Source organism: Arvicola amphibius, chromosome 7, assembly GCF_903992535.2.
Source record: "Arvicola amphibius chromosome 7, mArvAmp1.2, whole genome shotgun sequence".
NCBI lineage: Eukaryota > Metazoa > Chordata > Mammalia > Rodentia > Cricetidae > Arvicola > Arvicola amphibius.
In genome coordinates, this window is record NC_052053.1 from 51,228,092 (window position 1) to 51,245,774 (window position 17,683).

At 46.5% G+C, this 17,683-nt stretch overlaps 1 protein-coding gene across 8 annotated transcripts in view; it reads right to left on the reverse strand.

The window, feature by feature from the left end:
* Positions 1 to 17,683, reverse strand: part of Ralgps1 (Ral GEF with PH domain and SH3 binding motif 1) — a 225,037-nt gene that overhangs the window by 132,392 nt on the left and 74,962 nt on the right. For all 8 annotated transcript variants that reach the window (XM_038336143.1, XM_038336145.1, XM_038336144.1 and 5 more), the window contains 2 exons: positions 14,757 to 14,840; positions 1,921 to 2,010 (listed from right to left, as the gene is read on the reverse strand). In XM_038336143.1, coding sequence (XP_038192071.1) covers positions 1,921 to 2,010; positions 14,757 to 14,840 — 174 coding nt within the window. The remainder of the gene's footprint in view (positions 1 to 1,920; positions 2,011 to 14,756; positions 14,841 to 17,683) is intronic.

The following is a 17,683-nucleotide window of genomic DNA, read 5'->3' on the forward strand; positions in this document are numbered from 1 at the left end:
CAATGGTTCTCAGCTGGGAAAGCAAGGCTCAGGATTCCCAGGCCCCAAATGAGTGAGGACATATGGTGTCACTTCAGTCTCAGACTCTTTACCATAGAGGGCCACAGAAAGAGACTCAGCAGAGCTGCAGCAGAAGACGATAGTCTTTATTCTTGTCTTTTTAGCTGAGGTGAGCAGTGAAGCCTGACCTAGCAAGAAGATGCCTTGGACAAAATCCCAGCTTCTTTTTCTTGTGCCCCTTTGGCAAGTTACCCAGGCCTTCTGCATTTCAGTGCCCTAGAGTTAAACTGAGGGTGGTGACTATGGTACCTGTGCCACCTGAGACAAACATGCCAACTGCCCAGCTGGGCAGGTCCCTGTCTTCCCTATCTGGAAGGCTCATGTCCACTCCCTCCCTCACTGTCTTGAGTACCTTCAGCCTCAGGTGGCCCTTCCTCTCCTAACCATGTTCTCGTGTGTCCTGTGAGAGAACATGGGTGAAGTGTTGTCTACCACCCCACACCTGCACCTTGCACAAAGCCTAGCACAGTAGTGAGATAAATCAATTGATCAAAGCCTTTTGGCCTGTCCCCTACTGCTCTACTCCTACTTGGAAGCAGGGCCTTAACCACATAAACTGAGTGCTTCACTTCAGACATCTTGTAACACTCCATGATTATTTCTTGTGTGTAAGAACAGATGCTCCCAGGGAGATTTCAGTTGTGTATCTGAATTGCTGTGCCGGCCACAGACTTTCATCCCAGTGGCAAGGCCTCTAGGGCATTATCTAACCTGTCCCTTTCTCCTCTACAGACTGGAAAACCAACACTCAGGGAGGGAGGGGGGGCCTATCCAAGACATACATGGCACACAGCCAACATGACCTTCCTCAGTAAGGAAGGGGGCAGAGATTAAGGAGGGGTCACTTGGGCTCCTTAGGTTGGGACTATGCTCATTTTCAAACAGAAGCCCTATGAGGACTGGAACATGCCCAGCATCCTTTTCAAGCAGCATGAAAAACAGCACCAATCCCAAGTGTTCCCAGAGACTCCATGGGATGGTGAGCTCTGACCCTGACAGAGTTAAAGACTGCTTATCCTTCTGCGGACAGGAGGCACAACAGCTTCCCTGAGGGTGTGTGTGACTGTGAGTCCTGCTCCACTGGTTAGCTGAAGCCCTCAGCATGGACACTTCGTCTCTCTTCACCGCCCCTTCCCACTGTGCAAATGGAATGACAGCCTTGAACAATGACTTCGGTCACACCAGCACAGCAGCTGTCACACAACCCGGTACCCAAGGCCTGTGTCCAGGACAGCTTCGCTCTAGGGTCATGTGCACTGGAAGGAAGCCATGAACTAGGTACAACAATGCTACCAAGGTGAGCCTGGCAGGCCCAGGTAGGGGAATAGGTACTGCTACTGAGCATGACAGTGGTCCAGAAAAAGGCCCAACACAGCCTGACAGTCAGAGATGAGAAGAGAGGAGGAGAAAGGTGAACCCTGATCAGCAGCATGGACAGAGCCTATCAGCGGGGCTCGACTGATCCACGCTTTCACTCAGAATAGGTGTGAGGGACCCTGTTGATACAACTGTACAGGACATGACTAGATCAAAAGCACTGGGGCTAACTACAATCTATGAGCCCCCCGCGTGGGCAAAACCCAAAGGAGAATGGATGGATTCCAGGAAACCACTGGGCCACATGCAGAGACTGGAAGTCCAAGTAAAGGGAATTACTGGCCGTAGAATTATAAGATCAGAAGGGGAGCATATTTTTCACATGAACAGCCAAGTCAATATCAGAAATGGCTGTCTGGAGAGGTCAGGCCACAGCCTTCCACCGTGATGGGGACCCCCGTTCTCCCTGTCTGGAAGGCCCAAGACAAAGCATCTGCCAAAGTTCTGGAGAAACACATTTTGAGAAATAAACAAACAGCTTACCTTGGCTATTTTCACAAAATGGCTCAGGATTTCTGCCCTTATTTTTAAAGTCTGTGCTGTTAGAATTTCTCGTACAACCCAAAAGCTGACCTGTAGAGTCAAATACACACACACAGACACACATATAGGAAGTGGTTAGATGCCAGACTGTCCATATCACCCTTTGCCCACCATCACTGAAGGGTTTCCATGAGGCCAGGCAGCTTTAAGAGCACAGCCTAGGGTCACACGAGGGGGGGGGGGCAGTTCCTTGTGGCACCCATGCCCAGATGGGCCCCATGTCTGCCCTGCCTCCTCCAGCACACACAGTGTGGATCAGAGGAAGAGACACTGTCCTTCCCATGCAGGGCAGTGCTGGACCCCACTACACACACCAGTGCTTCTGTAGGTGCCTCAAGGAGGATCAAGATGTGGGGAGAAGATGGGTGATAGAATGGATGGACCATCGGAAATGTGGACAGAAGTTCAGACAAAGAGAAGTGTCTACTGATGACGCCTTCCATTAAGTCCACACTCCAGGCAAGCTCAACGCAAGGAGGATTTGCAGATATTTGCACGGTTGCAACAAACTTTACTTTCTAAAAGAGGCTTGCCAATAACAAAAGATACAGAGTCCCACTAGGCCTGAGGGGCATGAATCTTCTGGAGGGGCATGGGTCAGCCATGAAGGTAGCTTTGATGTAGAACTTTATGCAAACATGGCCTCCTGAGCCCTGAGTCTGTTGGCGGCAATAAGAAAGTTGTCTATCAGCATGAGGCTCACTCACAGCACCAGAGGAAAAACAGAAAGCAGCCAGCCAAGGAATGCTGGGAGGAGCTCAGTGCTTCTCGTTTATGCCTCTTAGCGTCAGGACAGTGGTGTCCCAGTGTGCAGAAGAGTGTGGCGGAGAGACTGTGCACAGACAACACAGCCACATGTACAGTGAGACAGGGTGAGATGCGGGAACCACTCTCTTGACGAGGGAAGAAACGGTGAAGGGCAGCCGGATGTTAAAAAAAGCAAGCTTGCTGCACAAGAACACACCTTCTCCTGACTAAAATACTGCTGTGTTACAGATAGAGAGCAAGAGATGCTGAGAATAAGCAATTGGCCATTTTGTTAAGCAGGAGCATCACGGAAATACTGTCTCAGTGTAATTAGTCATGGCCTGCAGATCACGTCTGGGTTTCTGTAGAATCATTTTTTCCAGGGGATTGTCAAAATTAAGTTCAGACTCAAATGTTTACCAGTCGCTTCTGGGCTTATTCCGGGCACCAAACAGAAACTTGCAAAGCTTATATTTAAGATGTGCACTTTCTATGCCACATAATCTCAAGTGTGATGTTCCTTATGTGTAACTAACAGATTCTTGTCTACCAAAACCTCACACATTCTCCTGGTCTGGCTCTGGAAGGAGCAGATAAGGGACCTGCACACCCAGTATGCAGAGGCTCCGAGGCAACAGTCAGTTCAACAGAGTTGCATGAAGCCCTACTGTGTGCAGGGACCAGACACTATAAGTCCTCTTATCCGGACTGCTGGAAGAAACCAGAAGAGGCAGAGCCCTCCAATCTGGACTGGAGGACAGCTGTAGTGACAGCTGCAGTTCAGAGCATGGGAACTGCAGTGTGGGGCCCTGACAGATGGGAGGCAGGACTGAGGTGTCACTGTGTATGCCATGACTCAGAACAGCCAAGTGGCTGGTGGGGCTGGAGGAGGGCCGTGTGGTCCAGCAGTGAGGACAGACGACCAGATATGAACTACCAGACTTCAGTGCTCGGGCAGGAAAAGATGGATCGAGGACACCACCCAGTGCTGGGAGCCTGATTCTGAGTGGAGTGACAAAGGAAATCCCCATCAAGCATGGGCACCCACTAGAACTCAGGCAGTGGTCTGTGAGGTGGGAGTCTGGACAGGGCTGCAGTGATGCAGGTGTAGATGGGGGCAGGTAAGAAAACATGCAGGTAATTTTGTAAATAACTACAGTTACAAATTTAAGAATCTAATAAGAGTTCTAAGTAAAAGTTGGAGCTAACATTGTTATTTAAAATAATGACCCTTTCTGCTGGGGGTGGGGTCAGGAAACTGCCTAGGAGGGAATAATGTATTTCAGGAAATGCAGTTGTCTGAATTCTCTTTAGAGTCTATACAATTGTTAGTGTGTTTTAAAAAAGAGAAATGAATCTATTTTTGAGTGCAAAAATATATATTTTAAAAATACCTTTTTGAGTGAGAATCATATATTCTCTAGACACAATCTAGACCGTAATATATGTAAATCAATATATATGTGGTTACAGTATAACATGAAGAAAATAAAGTAAGAAAGGCTACAAACATTCATAGAATGAGGGCACAGGTAATAGGAGTTACAAAAGGGGGTGGAATGCTAGCTGTCTTTCTAGTTCTAATTCTGTTGTGGATTTTCTGGTCTTGGTGATAAATAAGTATTAAGATACAATTGATGCTGAAAATACAAAGTCTAACGTCAAGTTCCACAGCTTTCATATAAATGTCTTATTCTGGCTGTGGAGAAGTTCATCCAGTTTATAGATATTGGATCTGGCTAATTTTGTTGCATGATGTTTTTATTTATTTGCAAGGGATCTTATAATAAAGCTTATAAGAAACAAAAAAGAAAGACATGCAAGGGTACAAGTGCATGGTCTTTTAATCTCTAACTATAAAATTTAACAGATGAAGAAAGCAAAGATAAGCACAAAAGACAGAGGTCATATGCAAGCTCAGATTCACAGACCAATAATGGCAAACTGTGACTTGTGCCCTAGTCTTTTCCCCCACACCTACCACCCATAGTTGGCTTTAATTAAAACTAGTAAATTTTAAGAATATATCACAAGCAGCTTTAGAAATGGTAAGTATTTATCTATGATTTTTTCAGCACCCAAGAATTTCGTCACCATCATGTTTCCACTCACCTGACTGTGGGGTCACTACTAGAGCTCTGCCGTAATAAACAAGACCATGGTGAACACCTTCAGACATGTTTCTATAGAGTTTTTATTAAGGCCCTAGGACAAGCTCTTGGAAGGTGGATTGAACAAAAGTGTATGTAGAAAAGCATATATAAAGAACCTGGCCACCAAGGATCTGCCGCTAAGTTTAAATGGACCTGTGTTCTCAAACAGGGCTCGACCAATTACAATCACTGCTCTCCGCTTGCATAGTGCACTAGACGGCAGCTCGCGGTTGTGCTCTGCCCTTCCCTCATGCCCATCCAGGTAGCTTTTTCTGTAGATTTTAGTTGGCATTTTCTTTGTTCTATCTTTTTTCCCTCCTGCCTCCACTTCCTCAGATCTGGGATAAGAGGTGTGCACCACCACCTCAGATCTGGGATAACGGTGCCAGGACTGAACTCAGGGCTTTCTTCACACTAGATAAACACTCAGCTGAGCTGCATCCCTAGCCATGTGTACCACTGCCTGCTTGGGTCCTTTACTCATCTCTCCACTGGGACTTATGCCCTCTTCCTGCTACTGTTTGAGAAACAAGAGCAGAGAGAAGAGGCACATTTATAAATTGATCTGGGGAGTAGAAATAAGAATATTTTGAAGAACAACTTGAATGTGCACATCTACATATTTAAGGTATATTCTCTTTTAAAAGATTTACCCTATAAGATACAGAAGCATTTTGTGAGCATTAATTTATTTTTACTTTTTAGTTTTTCAAGACAGTTGGGGTATGTCAGATGAGGCGGAGAACGTGGAACTCACTCTGTAGACCACAACGCAGAGAGATCTGCCTGCCTCTGCCTCCCGAGTGCCACCACAGGCCAAGTTTGTGAACACTTATAAAGATGATATAATTCAAAGCCCAACGAGGTACAAGTCAGTATGTGGCCTCTGATCCCTCTGTCCATCACAATTTGGAAAGAAACGGCTGTTTGCCCACTCTTCCTGGAGTTATGCTTTCCCACTCTTTCTGATTAGAGCTATGCTCAGCTACTCTCCTGAATGGAGCTATGCTTCATTCCTTCCTGAGGACAAGCAACTGCATGCATTGAGAGCCTACTGTATGGAACACACATCTATTCTCATCACTTATGTATCTGATCATTACTTATAGCAGAATGGTCTTGTGGATTCTTAAAGAAACCCGTCTCTCTGAGTGTGGCCAACAGCGGGGGCTGACTGAGAAGCAAAGGACAATGGCTCTGGGCTCTGATTCTTCCTCATGGACGGGCTCTGTGGGAGCCTTCTCAGCTTGGTCGATCACCTTCCTGGACCTGGGGGGAGTTGGGAGGACCTTGGTCTTAGCATAGAGTGGGGAACCCTGATGGCTCCTTGGCCTTGAGAGGGAGGGAGGGGAGGTATGGGTGGAGGGGAGGAGAGGGAAGGGGGAGAAGGAGGGGAGAGAAAGGGGAGAAGGAGGGGAGGGAGGGGGGAGGAGGAGGGAAGGAGATGGAAATTTTTAAATATAAAAAAAAATAAACCATGAGGAAAAAAAAAAAAAAAAAAAAAGAAACTTTGTTTTGTAGTCCCATGCTGTGTTATTTATTTTGTGGCTCCAACTGTTCCCACTTTACCCATTTATCCCTAGCATTCAGTTGGCCCCACCACATCTGCCATACCCCAGCTGTGTTTTGGTTCGTTGGTTTGTATGTTTCCTCACTTTCTAATACTATAAATGTTACAGGTCAATCATGTGCACATTCTGTTCCCCGTTCTAAAATCAGTCTTTTTTTCCATGGAATTCTGGTTCCATTCATTAGATGATGCTATTAGAAAAACCAAGATTAGTTCTGAGATTAGTTTGCTGGTAATAGACTACTGATGCTTCTCAACCTCCTCAAAGAGCAAGGAAGAGAAAGAGTGTGTATGTATGCTCCTGCATATGCACAGATATGTATGTATATACAAACATGTGTGTGCATGTGAACATGTGAGTGTATTTTTATGTGTGCATGCATGCCTGAATGTGCATGTGTGTGCATAGCACATGGGCTTTTGAGTGTTTCTGTGCACGTGCATACCTGTACGCATGCATGTGTGTATGTTTGAGTGTATTTGTAGACCAGGCTGGCCTCGAACTCAAGAGATCCACTTGCTTCTGCCTCCCGAGTGCAGGGATTAAAGGTGTGCGCCACCACTGCTGCACTGTAAGCATCTTTAAAATTCACATGAATTTATACTGTTATCCCCAACTCTACCATTAGCACATGGATTCTAGCTTTTCCCCTTGCTTGTTTGTAACTTCCCACTCCAGAGAGAGAAACATGCTCCCAGGCTCTGCCATCCACACCTCAGCCATCCAGTGCCAGCACACATCCTTCAGCACTATTTCATAGCTGTCAACCAGCTTGAAGAGCACTTGGATAGGACACAGTGCTTCTGTGTGCTTCCAGCTTCAGAATTATGCCCCACATAACTCCAGAGCTAACTCAGAGCAGCAACTGTTCCCTATGCCTCCGAAAAGAAGTAAGCATGTGCAGAGCTACGTACTCACTATTCTTTTGTTTTGCATCTGTTCTAGGGGCCTTCCATCTTCAAGTTGAAGTTTCTAGTTTGTGTGTATTGAGGTCTTGGTGCTATAATGTTCTGTGAGTTTTCACTAAGATACTGTCATGTATCCACCATTACCCTATACAGAACTGCCTTACCCTCTTAAACATACAAATCTGGGCTAAAGATGTGGTTCACTGGTAAAGCGAGGAAAAGGCTTGAGTTCAATTATGGTACCAAAAAAAAAAAATCTGTCAACAGAAACTCCCTGTGCTCCACCCACTCAGGCCTCTCTCCTTCTCAATCCCCTGACAACTGCTGACTTCATCTCTGTAATTTTACCTTTTCCAGAATGTCATGGAAAGAAAAGAAAGAAGAGATAGTCTTCTACACTGGCTTTCACCTTGAAATACACATTGAAAAGGCCCGTGTCTATGTGACTTCATAGCTCCTTCTACTTTTATGTAAATACTATCCAGTGTGTTTGCCCATGCCCTGCTGAAGACATCTTAGGTCCTTCATTTCAGACAACTATTAACATGAATACTGCTGTTCTAGTGTGTGTGTGTGTGGGGGGGGGGGGGTTGAGCCTCTAGGTCAGCGCATGAGGGTAACTGCTGAACCACATTTGTGCCATCCTGCATCCCCAACACTGAATGAGTTGTACTGCCCCAGGTCCTCAGCGGCTCTGCTGTGGTTCAGATGCACTGGGAGCTGTGGTTGTTCCGTGCTCCTGGTGATGGACACTGAGCATCTACTCAAGGTGATGCATCTGTACTACTGAGGAGTCTTCAGAGAGGACTGTTTGAGACAAGCGCTTTGCACTGTCTATATCTATCCTTATTCTCTTAAATGTGCCTTTTGCATAAGGAAGTATCTTAGTCTTAATAAATTGCCAACTCACTAATTTTTTTCTTTCACAGGTTGTCTTTTGGTCTCTAACAGCTCACCATCAAATCCAAGGGCGTAGAGATCCCCGGCCTATGTCTTCTGCTAAAAGTTTACATCTGAATATCTGACCCATTTTGAGTTAATTTTTATGAAAGGCTTAAAGTCTGCATCTAAATTCACTTGCACACATGCGCATGCACACAAACATGCAGCAAGTGCACTCTTCAGCTGCCCCAGCACACTCTCGTCACACATTTCATCCCACTGGCCTAGGTGCCCCTGCTCTTCTGTCAGCAGTGACTCTGCAGTGCTTTCTCCTTTCCAGCATTTCACTGGGTATTGCAGGCCTCTGGTCAGTCTACACAACCTTTGGAATGTGTCTGTTGGATCTCACACACAGCACTGAACCTAAGAACTGACGTCGTAATGACACCGTGTCTTTTCATCCATGAAGACGAAGCCTCTCCCTGTTCCTAACATCTACTCTGGTTACTCAATTCAGGGCTTTATAGGTTTCAACATATAAACCATAGTTTATAAAAATAAACACCTAAATCTTGTTTGGATTCTGGCATTATTACAAACAGTGCTCTCAACCTTCAGATCCCAATTCTTCATTGCTAGTATAACTAAGGCAACCTCTTCTGTGCAGTGAATGACCTTGTGTCCCTTGCTTGTGCATTAGTGCCATGAGTTTGTAAAAATGGCTTCTTTGTAATTTTCTATAGACAGTCATGTCAACTATGAATAAAGTTACCTCGATTTCTTTCTCTCTCAGCAGAATGTCTTTTACTGTTCCTGGATGTCTGTGGCAGTATTCACAGGACCAGTGTGAGAGCACATCGTCTAGAGCCAGTGGCTTACCATCAGGATCATCCAGGCTTACAGTTGCTGTGGAATTCTCTAGGAAGTCAAAGAAGTGCCCCTTTCTAATTTGACTATTTTTTAAATCATGTATAAATGTTGGATTTTATATGTTTTTTTTCCTTATTCTACCTGTTAATAGAATACTTACCCTAATTTTTGAAATGTTGAAAAGACCATTTGGTCATGAAACTAATTAAGTTTTTATACATAGAGACATTGCTGTAACATGTTTGGCTGTATAGCTAGCACTCGGTTGGCAGGAGTGTACTAGGACACCCCTGGGAATGAAGTCCTGCAGATGAGTGGGAAAGAATGACTGTGAAGACAAAGCACTCTACGCAGTTAGTCATCCACAAATAAAACAAACAAGACAAAAAACAAATGGGGGAGAAAAGGGAAAGCCCTGGTTTAAGAATAGTGGGCTGGGGGAGATGGCTCAGTGGTAACAATGTTAGCAGTGTAGGCAAGAGGACCTGAATTCAAGTTCCCAGCACCCTCATAAAAAGCTGGGAGCAGCTGTGAGGAGCTGAGACAGGAGGATTGCTGGGACTTACCGACCAGCATAGTTGGTAAGTTTCAGGCCAATGAAAGATCTGGTCTCAAGTGGGTGGGAGAGAGGAAGGAAGAGAAAGATTTCACCTACAGAATGGCATCTGAGCTCAGCCTCTGGCCTCTACATGTACACAGATGGATCACTGTCTTCCTCTTGTCGCCAAATCTCACCTTTCTCTGCAAATGAACATGACCTCACATCCTTGGACCACTCTGACTGCAGCAACTGTCACCTCCAGCCCCTTCTGTCACCTCCTTCCCTACTGTCTAGGGCTGTCCAACAGCAAAAAAAAAAAAAAAAAAAAAAAAAAAAAAAAAAATCCTATGCTCTCACCACAGACCCCAAACCTCCAGTCTTCTAGTCCGTATTCTCCCCTTTTCTCACTCAGTCCCCGGAGCCTGGAGCCCATTTCCCTCTGAGGCAGACTGCTGTCGTAATTTGTCACTCACTCCTGCCCCTTCTTTGCTTAAAGTTCCTTTGCCCCTGCCCCAATCCTTCCAGCCTGTGTGCACGGACAGACTGCCCACATGTCCTGTCATGTTCCCAGGTAAGCAGAGACAGTCTATGTGCTGTGCGCTCTCTCACCTGGGCCACTGTCAGTGCTTAGGACTTTCTCACAGGCTTACATGCTCAGCAAGCTTTCCACCCCATTTCCCCCTTTGCCTCCATTTTCCCAGAGGAAGATAAGCCACAGGCCTTGCATTGTACCTATAGGTTGCCTGCAGCTGTGTCTCCCTTGTGACAGCATCTTGCACCATAAGATGTTCCAGGAACTCCCCTTTCCCACCTCCTCCAGGCCTGTACCACATATTCCCTGCCTCTCCTTACCTCTGGCTTTCCTTAGCTTCCTGCACCCGTCCATTCAGGCACGAGCATCCTCAAGGATCTGCCCACTTTTCAGAAAAAAAGCACAACCACCTTCCTGGACTTGCCACTTCCTCCTCCTTCCTCCCTCCATCTTCAGAGATGCTGTGACAGCATCACCTACACTTGCTCACTCCGTAGATTCTGTGTCTTGCTGCTTGCCTGTGGCTAAGACCTATGGACCCATTACCAGCTCTGTTACCTCACTCTTGAAGTGCACTTCCAGACTCTGCCCTTCTGGAATGTTCTTCCTGCTCTTAGATTCCTTCACCCAGTCTCATGTGTGAGCCTCATCCTCTGCCCACACAAACATCAGTAGTCCTCAGTTTTGGTCTCATTTTTCCAAGTCCCCCTTGAACACACTGCTGGCCTGACATGCTCTTAAGCTTCAGTCCCTCGCTTTTGCTTTACCTTCCTTTTAACCAGGTGCTTTTAGCCACAGCATTGACTTTCTGAAGCTAATGAATCATTTCCTCTGGGTTGAGGACAGCTTCTCATTTTCATTTCATCTTCAAAACCCACTTGAGATGATCCATGAGTTAGATGAGTGCAGAGGCCAGAGCCAGTCCAATATCCTACAGCTAACAAGCAGTGGCTAAGGCTCAAACTTGGCTTCCCTGCACACACTTCAGGGCAGCACCAAGCCCCCAATGCAAATGCAATTCATGTATGTGTACTTTCTAGAAGTAGCTTCAGCTGTGATGTTGTCAGGTCCTCCTAGTAACACAGAAGGCCAGGATAAACTTCATGGGGCAGAGACACAACAGACCTTGGGTGAGCCTGGATGAGCTCTACCATCCTGCTACTCTGTGAGTAAAGCCTGAGGCACTCAGACCCCATGGAGGAGCAAGTAAACTGAGCAGGAAACTTGTACTGGGTCCCAAATCCTCCAGCAAATCCTTCTAGCCTTCTGATCTTCAGATTTTTTTCTTAGAACCCCTCTGAAATATCTGAAGCCTACTACTGCCAGACTTCCTGTTACCCTTACGACAGCTCTGTAAGGTGGGTGCTGCTGCTATTCCTGGGTGCGGATGAGGAAACTGAGGCTCAGAGAGGTCAGTGGGCTGCCAGATCTTATCTGGAGTCTGATAAGGAGTCTCATCTTCACATGGTTTAAGTCCACCCATAAGTGGACCAGTGAGCTCATCCCAAAGACAGCAGTACCGGCAGTGGGCCAAGGCTGGCCTCTGTCCAGTTTTCAAGCCAAAGCTCCCAGGCTATGTCCAGAAGCTCTGCTTCTCCATGACCTGCACTTCCTGGAGCGTTCTGCTTGAGAAGACATGGCTAAGCATCTGGATCACTGCACCACTTGGTCTGGGTGGACACAATATAATTGTTTGCCACACAGCTATACTGACTTTGCCAAGCTGACCTGGCACCCCTGTGTAAAGCAGATTACAGTGTCCCCAAGGACCCACCCTCTGTGAATTCCATGGCTGCCTAGAGGTGGGGTTGGCTCCCAGTCAAAGAGTTTTGTTAAGGAAACTATGAGTCTGACATTGTGCACACATCTGGCTTTTTCTTTTCTTCTTCCTTTTTTGTTTTGTTTTTGAGACAGGGTTTCTCTATGTAGTCCTGTCTGTCCTGGAATTCACTCTGTAGACCAGGCTGACCTCAAACTCAGAGATCCACCTGCCTCTGCCTCCCAAGTGCTGGGATTAAAGGTGGCACCACTACACCGGACTTCTTTTCCTTTTTTCAGTTTGAAAGGAAAAGATTTTCAATACAGAAATCCTAGAGAAGCTATATAAGAAGGTGAACCCAAAGAAAAACATATAGTTATCCTCCTGGATACTGGAAGTAGACAAGATTGCCGGACAAAAAATGGGAACATAGGAGTGGGGTGGGATGGGGGGAGGGGGGGATGGGGCGAGAAAAGTGTGAAGTGGAGGATGGGAAGAGCTTGGGGGAATAGGATGGTTGGGATATAGGAAGGGTGGATATGGGAACAAGGAATTATATATCTTACTTAAGGGAGCCATTCTAGGGTTGGCAGAGACTTGACTCTAGAGGGGTTCCCAGGTGTCCAGGAAGACACCCCCAGCTAGGTCCTTGGGCAGCTGAGGAGAGGGTGCCAGAAATGTCCAGATCCTATTGCCATACTCATGAATATCTTGCATATCACCATAGAACCTTCACCTGGCATTGGATGGAGAAAATGACAGAGCCCCACATAGGAGCACCGGACTGAGCTCCCAAGGAACCGATGAGGAGCAAAAGGAGGGAGATCATGAGCAAGGAAGTCAGGACCGTGAGGAGTGCGTTTACCCATTGAGACTGTGGGACAGATCTAACGGGAGACCACCAAGTCCAGTTGGAATGGGACTGATGGAACAGGGGACCAAACCGGACTCTCTGAATGTGGCTGACAGTTGAGGAGGACTGAGAAACCAAGGACAACGGCAATGAACGTGAACTCTACAGCATGGACGGGCTCACTGTGAGCCTTGTCAGTTTGGTTGCTCACCTTCCTGGACTTAGGGGGAGCTGGGAGGACCTTGAACTTAACATAGTGAAGGGAACCCTGATGGCTCTTTGTCTTGGAGAGGGGTGGAGTGGGGGTATGGGTGGAAGGGAGGGGAGGGAAGGGGGAGGAGGAGGGAAGGAGATGGAAATCTTTAATAAAAAAAAAATGAGGAAAAAAAAAAAGAAAAGAAATCACTTCTCTATTTAAACAAACTGTGAAGCCCCCAAGAACAGAGGTAGTTATGCTGTTCCTGGCTCCTATCACACCTCATCAAACAAACAAACAATGCCAGGCCCAGCTTTGATCTTCAGACTACAAGTCAGTGCCACCCTGAGGCTTCTGCCGTCCATGGACGAATGCAGAGGCTGCAGATGGCTGAAGTGGTTGAGCAACAGTGAGATACAGGGCCAGGCATTTCTGAAAGCTGAAACTGAGACCCCAAGCACCCAGAGGGTCAGTCACACAATAATGCAGCCTTTAGTCACTGTGCTCACTGAGAGGAATCCACTATGGAGGTTGGTTTTGCAAAAGGAACCTGAGGGAGCTTACTATCAAAGTACACGCTCTGGAGGTTCTGGTGCAGAAATCAGAAGCACTGGTCCCTTCAATTGATCCATTTGCTCCTAGGAGCCCATATCTTCCACTGCAGGCGGCAGGTAGCTCTTCTTACCTGGATATATATAGCAAGCTTTCTTGTTGGACTAACTTTGGACTGCTAGCCCACAAATAATGACCTGGAGACTTATTACTAATTATGAAAACCTGGCCTTAGCTTACTTAGGCTTTTTCCCAACTAGCTCTTCTTATAACTTAAATTAATCCACTTATATTAAACTATGTTCTGCCACATGGGGTCACCTCTCTTCCATCTTGTACCTCCTGTTTCCTCTCCGTGTCTGGCTGGCAACTCCACCTTTCTTCTTCCCAGAGTTCTCTCTCTGCCCAGAAGCCCTACCACACTACCTTGCCTAGCTATTGGGCATTTAGCTCTTTATTAAACCCATCACAGTGACACATCTTCACACAGTTTAAGAGATATTTCAGAGTGCTAGCTGGACCAAGTCGGCGTAGAGAGTGGGGCCAGGTGGGTCAGGACACAAGGAGGAGCAACTCCAGAAGCATCTCCTGACAGCCCCACTCACTGCTTCACCTGTTCACCGAGGGCCCTTTACACACAAGCCTAACACTGAGAAGGTAGTAGTGACATGATGAACAGGAAAAAGTCTTCACAGAGACCTCGGGACACACAAAACAAAAACAGTTGAGTTGAGGACCACATGGAGAAATGAGGGGATGTGTGATGGGGAGACCTCAGACAGGCTGGTTGCTCCCTGCAGAAGTGATGCTCAGGCTAAGATCTGACTTAGAGTTAAGCAGGAAAGAAGAGTCCTGGGCCAAGAATACAGGACATGGGAACCAGGGGCCTACTGGGACATGGATATGGCAGAGAGGGCAGGCCAGGATGCTGGAGCCTGGAGAAGAAAGGAGGCAGAGAAATGAGGCAAGAAGGGAAAGCAGAGGCTAGATTCCCCGCCGCCCCTGACCTCCCAGAACCTGAGCTTCTGTACGGTGGCATCAGCACAGGAAAGGTATGTTATTACTCACTTTGTGAACCAGACTGAATGGATAAATGGATGGCAGTGGGTGGTCAGGAAAGAGCTCTGGGACCCAGGGCCAAGAAGCTTGGATTGAGGGCTACAGGTACAGTGACCTGCCATGAGAACAGAACACTGCAGGGACGTTGCTTACCTGGTTGAATCTCCGGGTAAAGGCCACAACGTTAGGGGCAAGACTGTGTTTCTCCTTCTTACTCCATCCGCAGCTGGCCAATTCCTGAGAAGCACAGAGTGGGTGTCAACAGGAATTCAGTAAGGATGCAAAATACACAGTCATCTGGCTGTAAGGTAAGCACAGACGTGGGCAGGGCTGAAGCTTGGCTGTACCTAAACTCAGCAGATGGAGGAAGAGGGCTGGGTCTGAGGTGAGGATACACACAGGCAAACTCGGGGGAACAGCAGAGACATGGAATACTCTCCCCTATAACTCTGCTTCAAGTTCCCAAGATTTCTGTGCCAAAATATTTACTACTGTCATTCTGTCAGCCTCTTAGGGACCAAGAGAAGAAGCCTTCTTATAGCGCAGACTGTCTGAGAAGGGGTGTAAGTGTTTAAACCTGTAGGACCCACCCTGTCCTGGACATGGCTCCAGGGCTCTAGGCTAGCTGAAAATTAAAACCTAGCTGAGGAATCTCACATTTTGTTGTTCACATGATATCCTCCATTCTTGTAATAAGGAAAAATCTTTGGCCAAGCCCTCAACAACCAGAGATACTTCTGGGATTTCCTGGGATTCCTTCCTGAAGCTGACCCCTTCCATCTCTTGTACCTCCAAAGAGACCAAAGAGAAAATTATCACTAGTGTGGAAGCATATATCCACTTTCCCAGAAGGTTTAGCAGTGTGGTTTGATGAATCAAAGTAGCTAAGGTTTAGATGTTACCAAGGCTAGCTCTTGTGTGGACAACAGGAGCAACTGTGTGTGATCATGTAGAAGCAGGCAAGCACAGGTTAGAGTTCAGCAGCCCAGGACTCCACTTGGTATGGGCTGTGCACATGCCCCTCTTTTAATATTGTGCCCGACGACCCAAGACTTCACACCTGCATGTACTGTACACATCCCTCTTGAATAATCTACCTAGTAACCTGCTAGCAAGCTAGAGTGCCTACCTTCACTGAACTGCAAGTGCTCCCTTCTTTGAACAACAGCGTAAGTTTCTCTTGCCATTTAACAACAATTAGACAAACAAATTGTATTAAATCATACTTCATTTATATCCAGGTATGAGGCTGGTGGCCCAATCCAGCCTGAACTAGTTTAAGTACCTGAGGCAAACTGTGTCCTCTAAGTGAACTTTTGGGGACTATCCTGTATTTACCATGCCATGCCTGTGCATAATTAAGCAGGCATACGACGAAAATCAGATGCATTATGGGAAAAGACATGTACAATAAATGAAAGTTTACATAATGTAAACCTGCCAGTCAAAACAGAGAACCACCCATGCTACAGCCCTTAGCAACCAAACTCCTTCTCTTGAACCCCATAAAAGGAAGCCCCAAATAATAATCAGAGATCTTGAGCCCCCTATTCGCATAGACACTGTCACTCTTGACAGCACGTCTTTTCCTGTAGTGAACATTATTTTGACCCAATAAAGTTTCCTTGCCGCTTTTGTAATCTGTGTCAACCTTTATTTCAACTCCTTGAATAAGGGGCCAAAAACCTAGGAACCACCAGGGACAACTTGGAGGCTATAAGGCCAAGGCAAGGCCATCACGAAAAGGCCCAGCATCTCCAGCCTGTGCTGTTGGATGCCCTGACAGAGAAGAAATGGGGGCGGGGACGACATTCTCAACCTATACTTCTAAGACCTTCTGATTCCTACCAGGCCTCTTCCTCATTAGCAACTTTTTTAAAGTACACACCTGGAACATTTTAAGGATTTTCAGTGAGAATAGGCTGTCAACCAGCTGGAACAAACATGTATCAAGAAGTCAGATGTTGGGAAGGTGAAAACAGACAAAGGAAAAACTTGCTGGCTGGACAGTTATGTCTGAAGCAAGCATTCATCAGGACACCTCAGGACCCAGTGATGAGTCCCAGCCAGGCACATTTGGGAAGCCGGCTGTAACCAAATTGTGGCCTGCTTGGCTGAAAGATGAACTGCCCAGATATGGGGATACTTGAAGATCAACCAGGAATTGAGACACACCTCTTCCTGGCTGCCTCACATCTGTGAGCAGCTACTATCACCCCCATGAGGACAGTGAGCTAGGACCTGGTCAAGTCTATTTCAGCTTCACAATTTTAGATCCAAGTCTGAAGGCAGTGATATAAACTAGCAAACACTAGCACCTGACAGATGCAACTGGAGTAGATGAACAGGTAGCACCCATGCAGGCAGGCAGCAAATGCACAGGCCCTTCTTACAGTGTTTCTCATAAAAATCACTACCACACCTCATTTTAACAAGAGGTGCTGTGTTCATTCTCCTGAACGGATGCTGTGACTCCACTTCTCAGACTCACACCTGAGTCAATCTCAGTGCTGTAGGTTCACCTGTTTGCTGTCTGCACTTTGTGAGAAATGTGTACCTGTATTCATTTCCAGCACACAGTTCACCCACCTCAATGGAATTTACTCTCCCACTGTGCACACACACCATTAAGCATATATTATATTATTGCCCTGTTAGAGTTTGTCAAACCAAAGGCCTCTCTCTCCTAGGACCCCCAATGTCAATGCTGATAAACTGTGTTATAATCAAATATAAAACCAGTGCATTTAAACAACATTTAGGGATTAGGCTGTTTAGTGTCCAGTCTCTGACTGATGGTGTTTCCCTCCATATTTTTCCCTGCATCCAAAAATAAACACCTGTAGCAGGAAGTGTGTGAATGTGTGTGCTTGGGAAGGATGTACGTGTATATGCATGTGTATGTATACGTTTAGTTCAGACTACATGTTCTTATTTTGCACCATGACTACCTGGGAAGACACCTGGAAGATAAGTGGCATGGATCCACAGTTAAAACCAACCCCAATCCTGGCTGTCCACACCCCAGTGGTATGGTATCTATCTTTGTAGAACTTCTATTCTTATAGGACATAGGACAT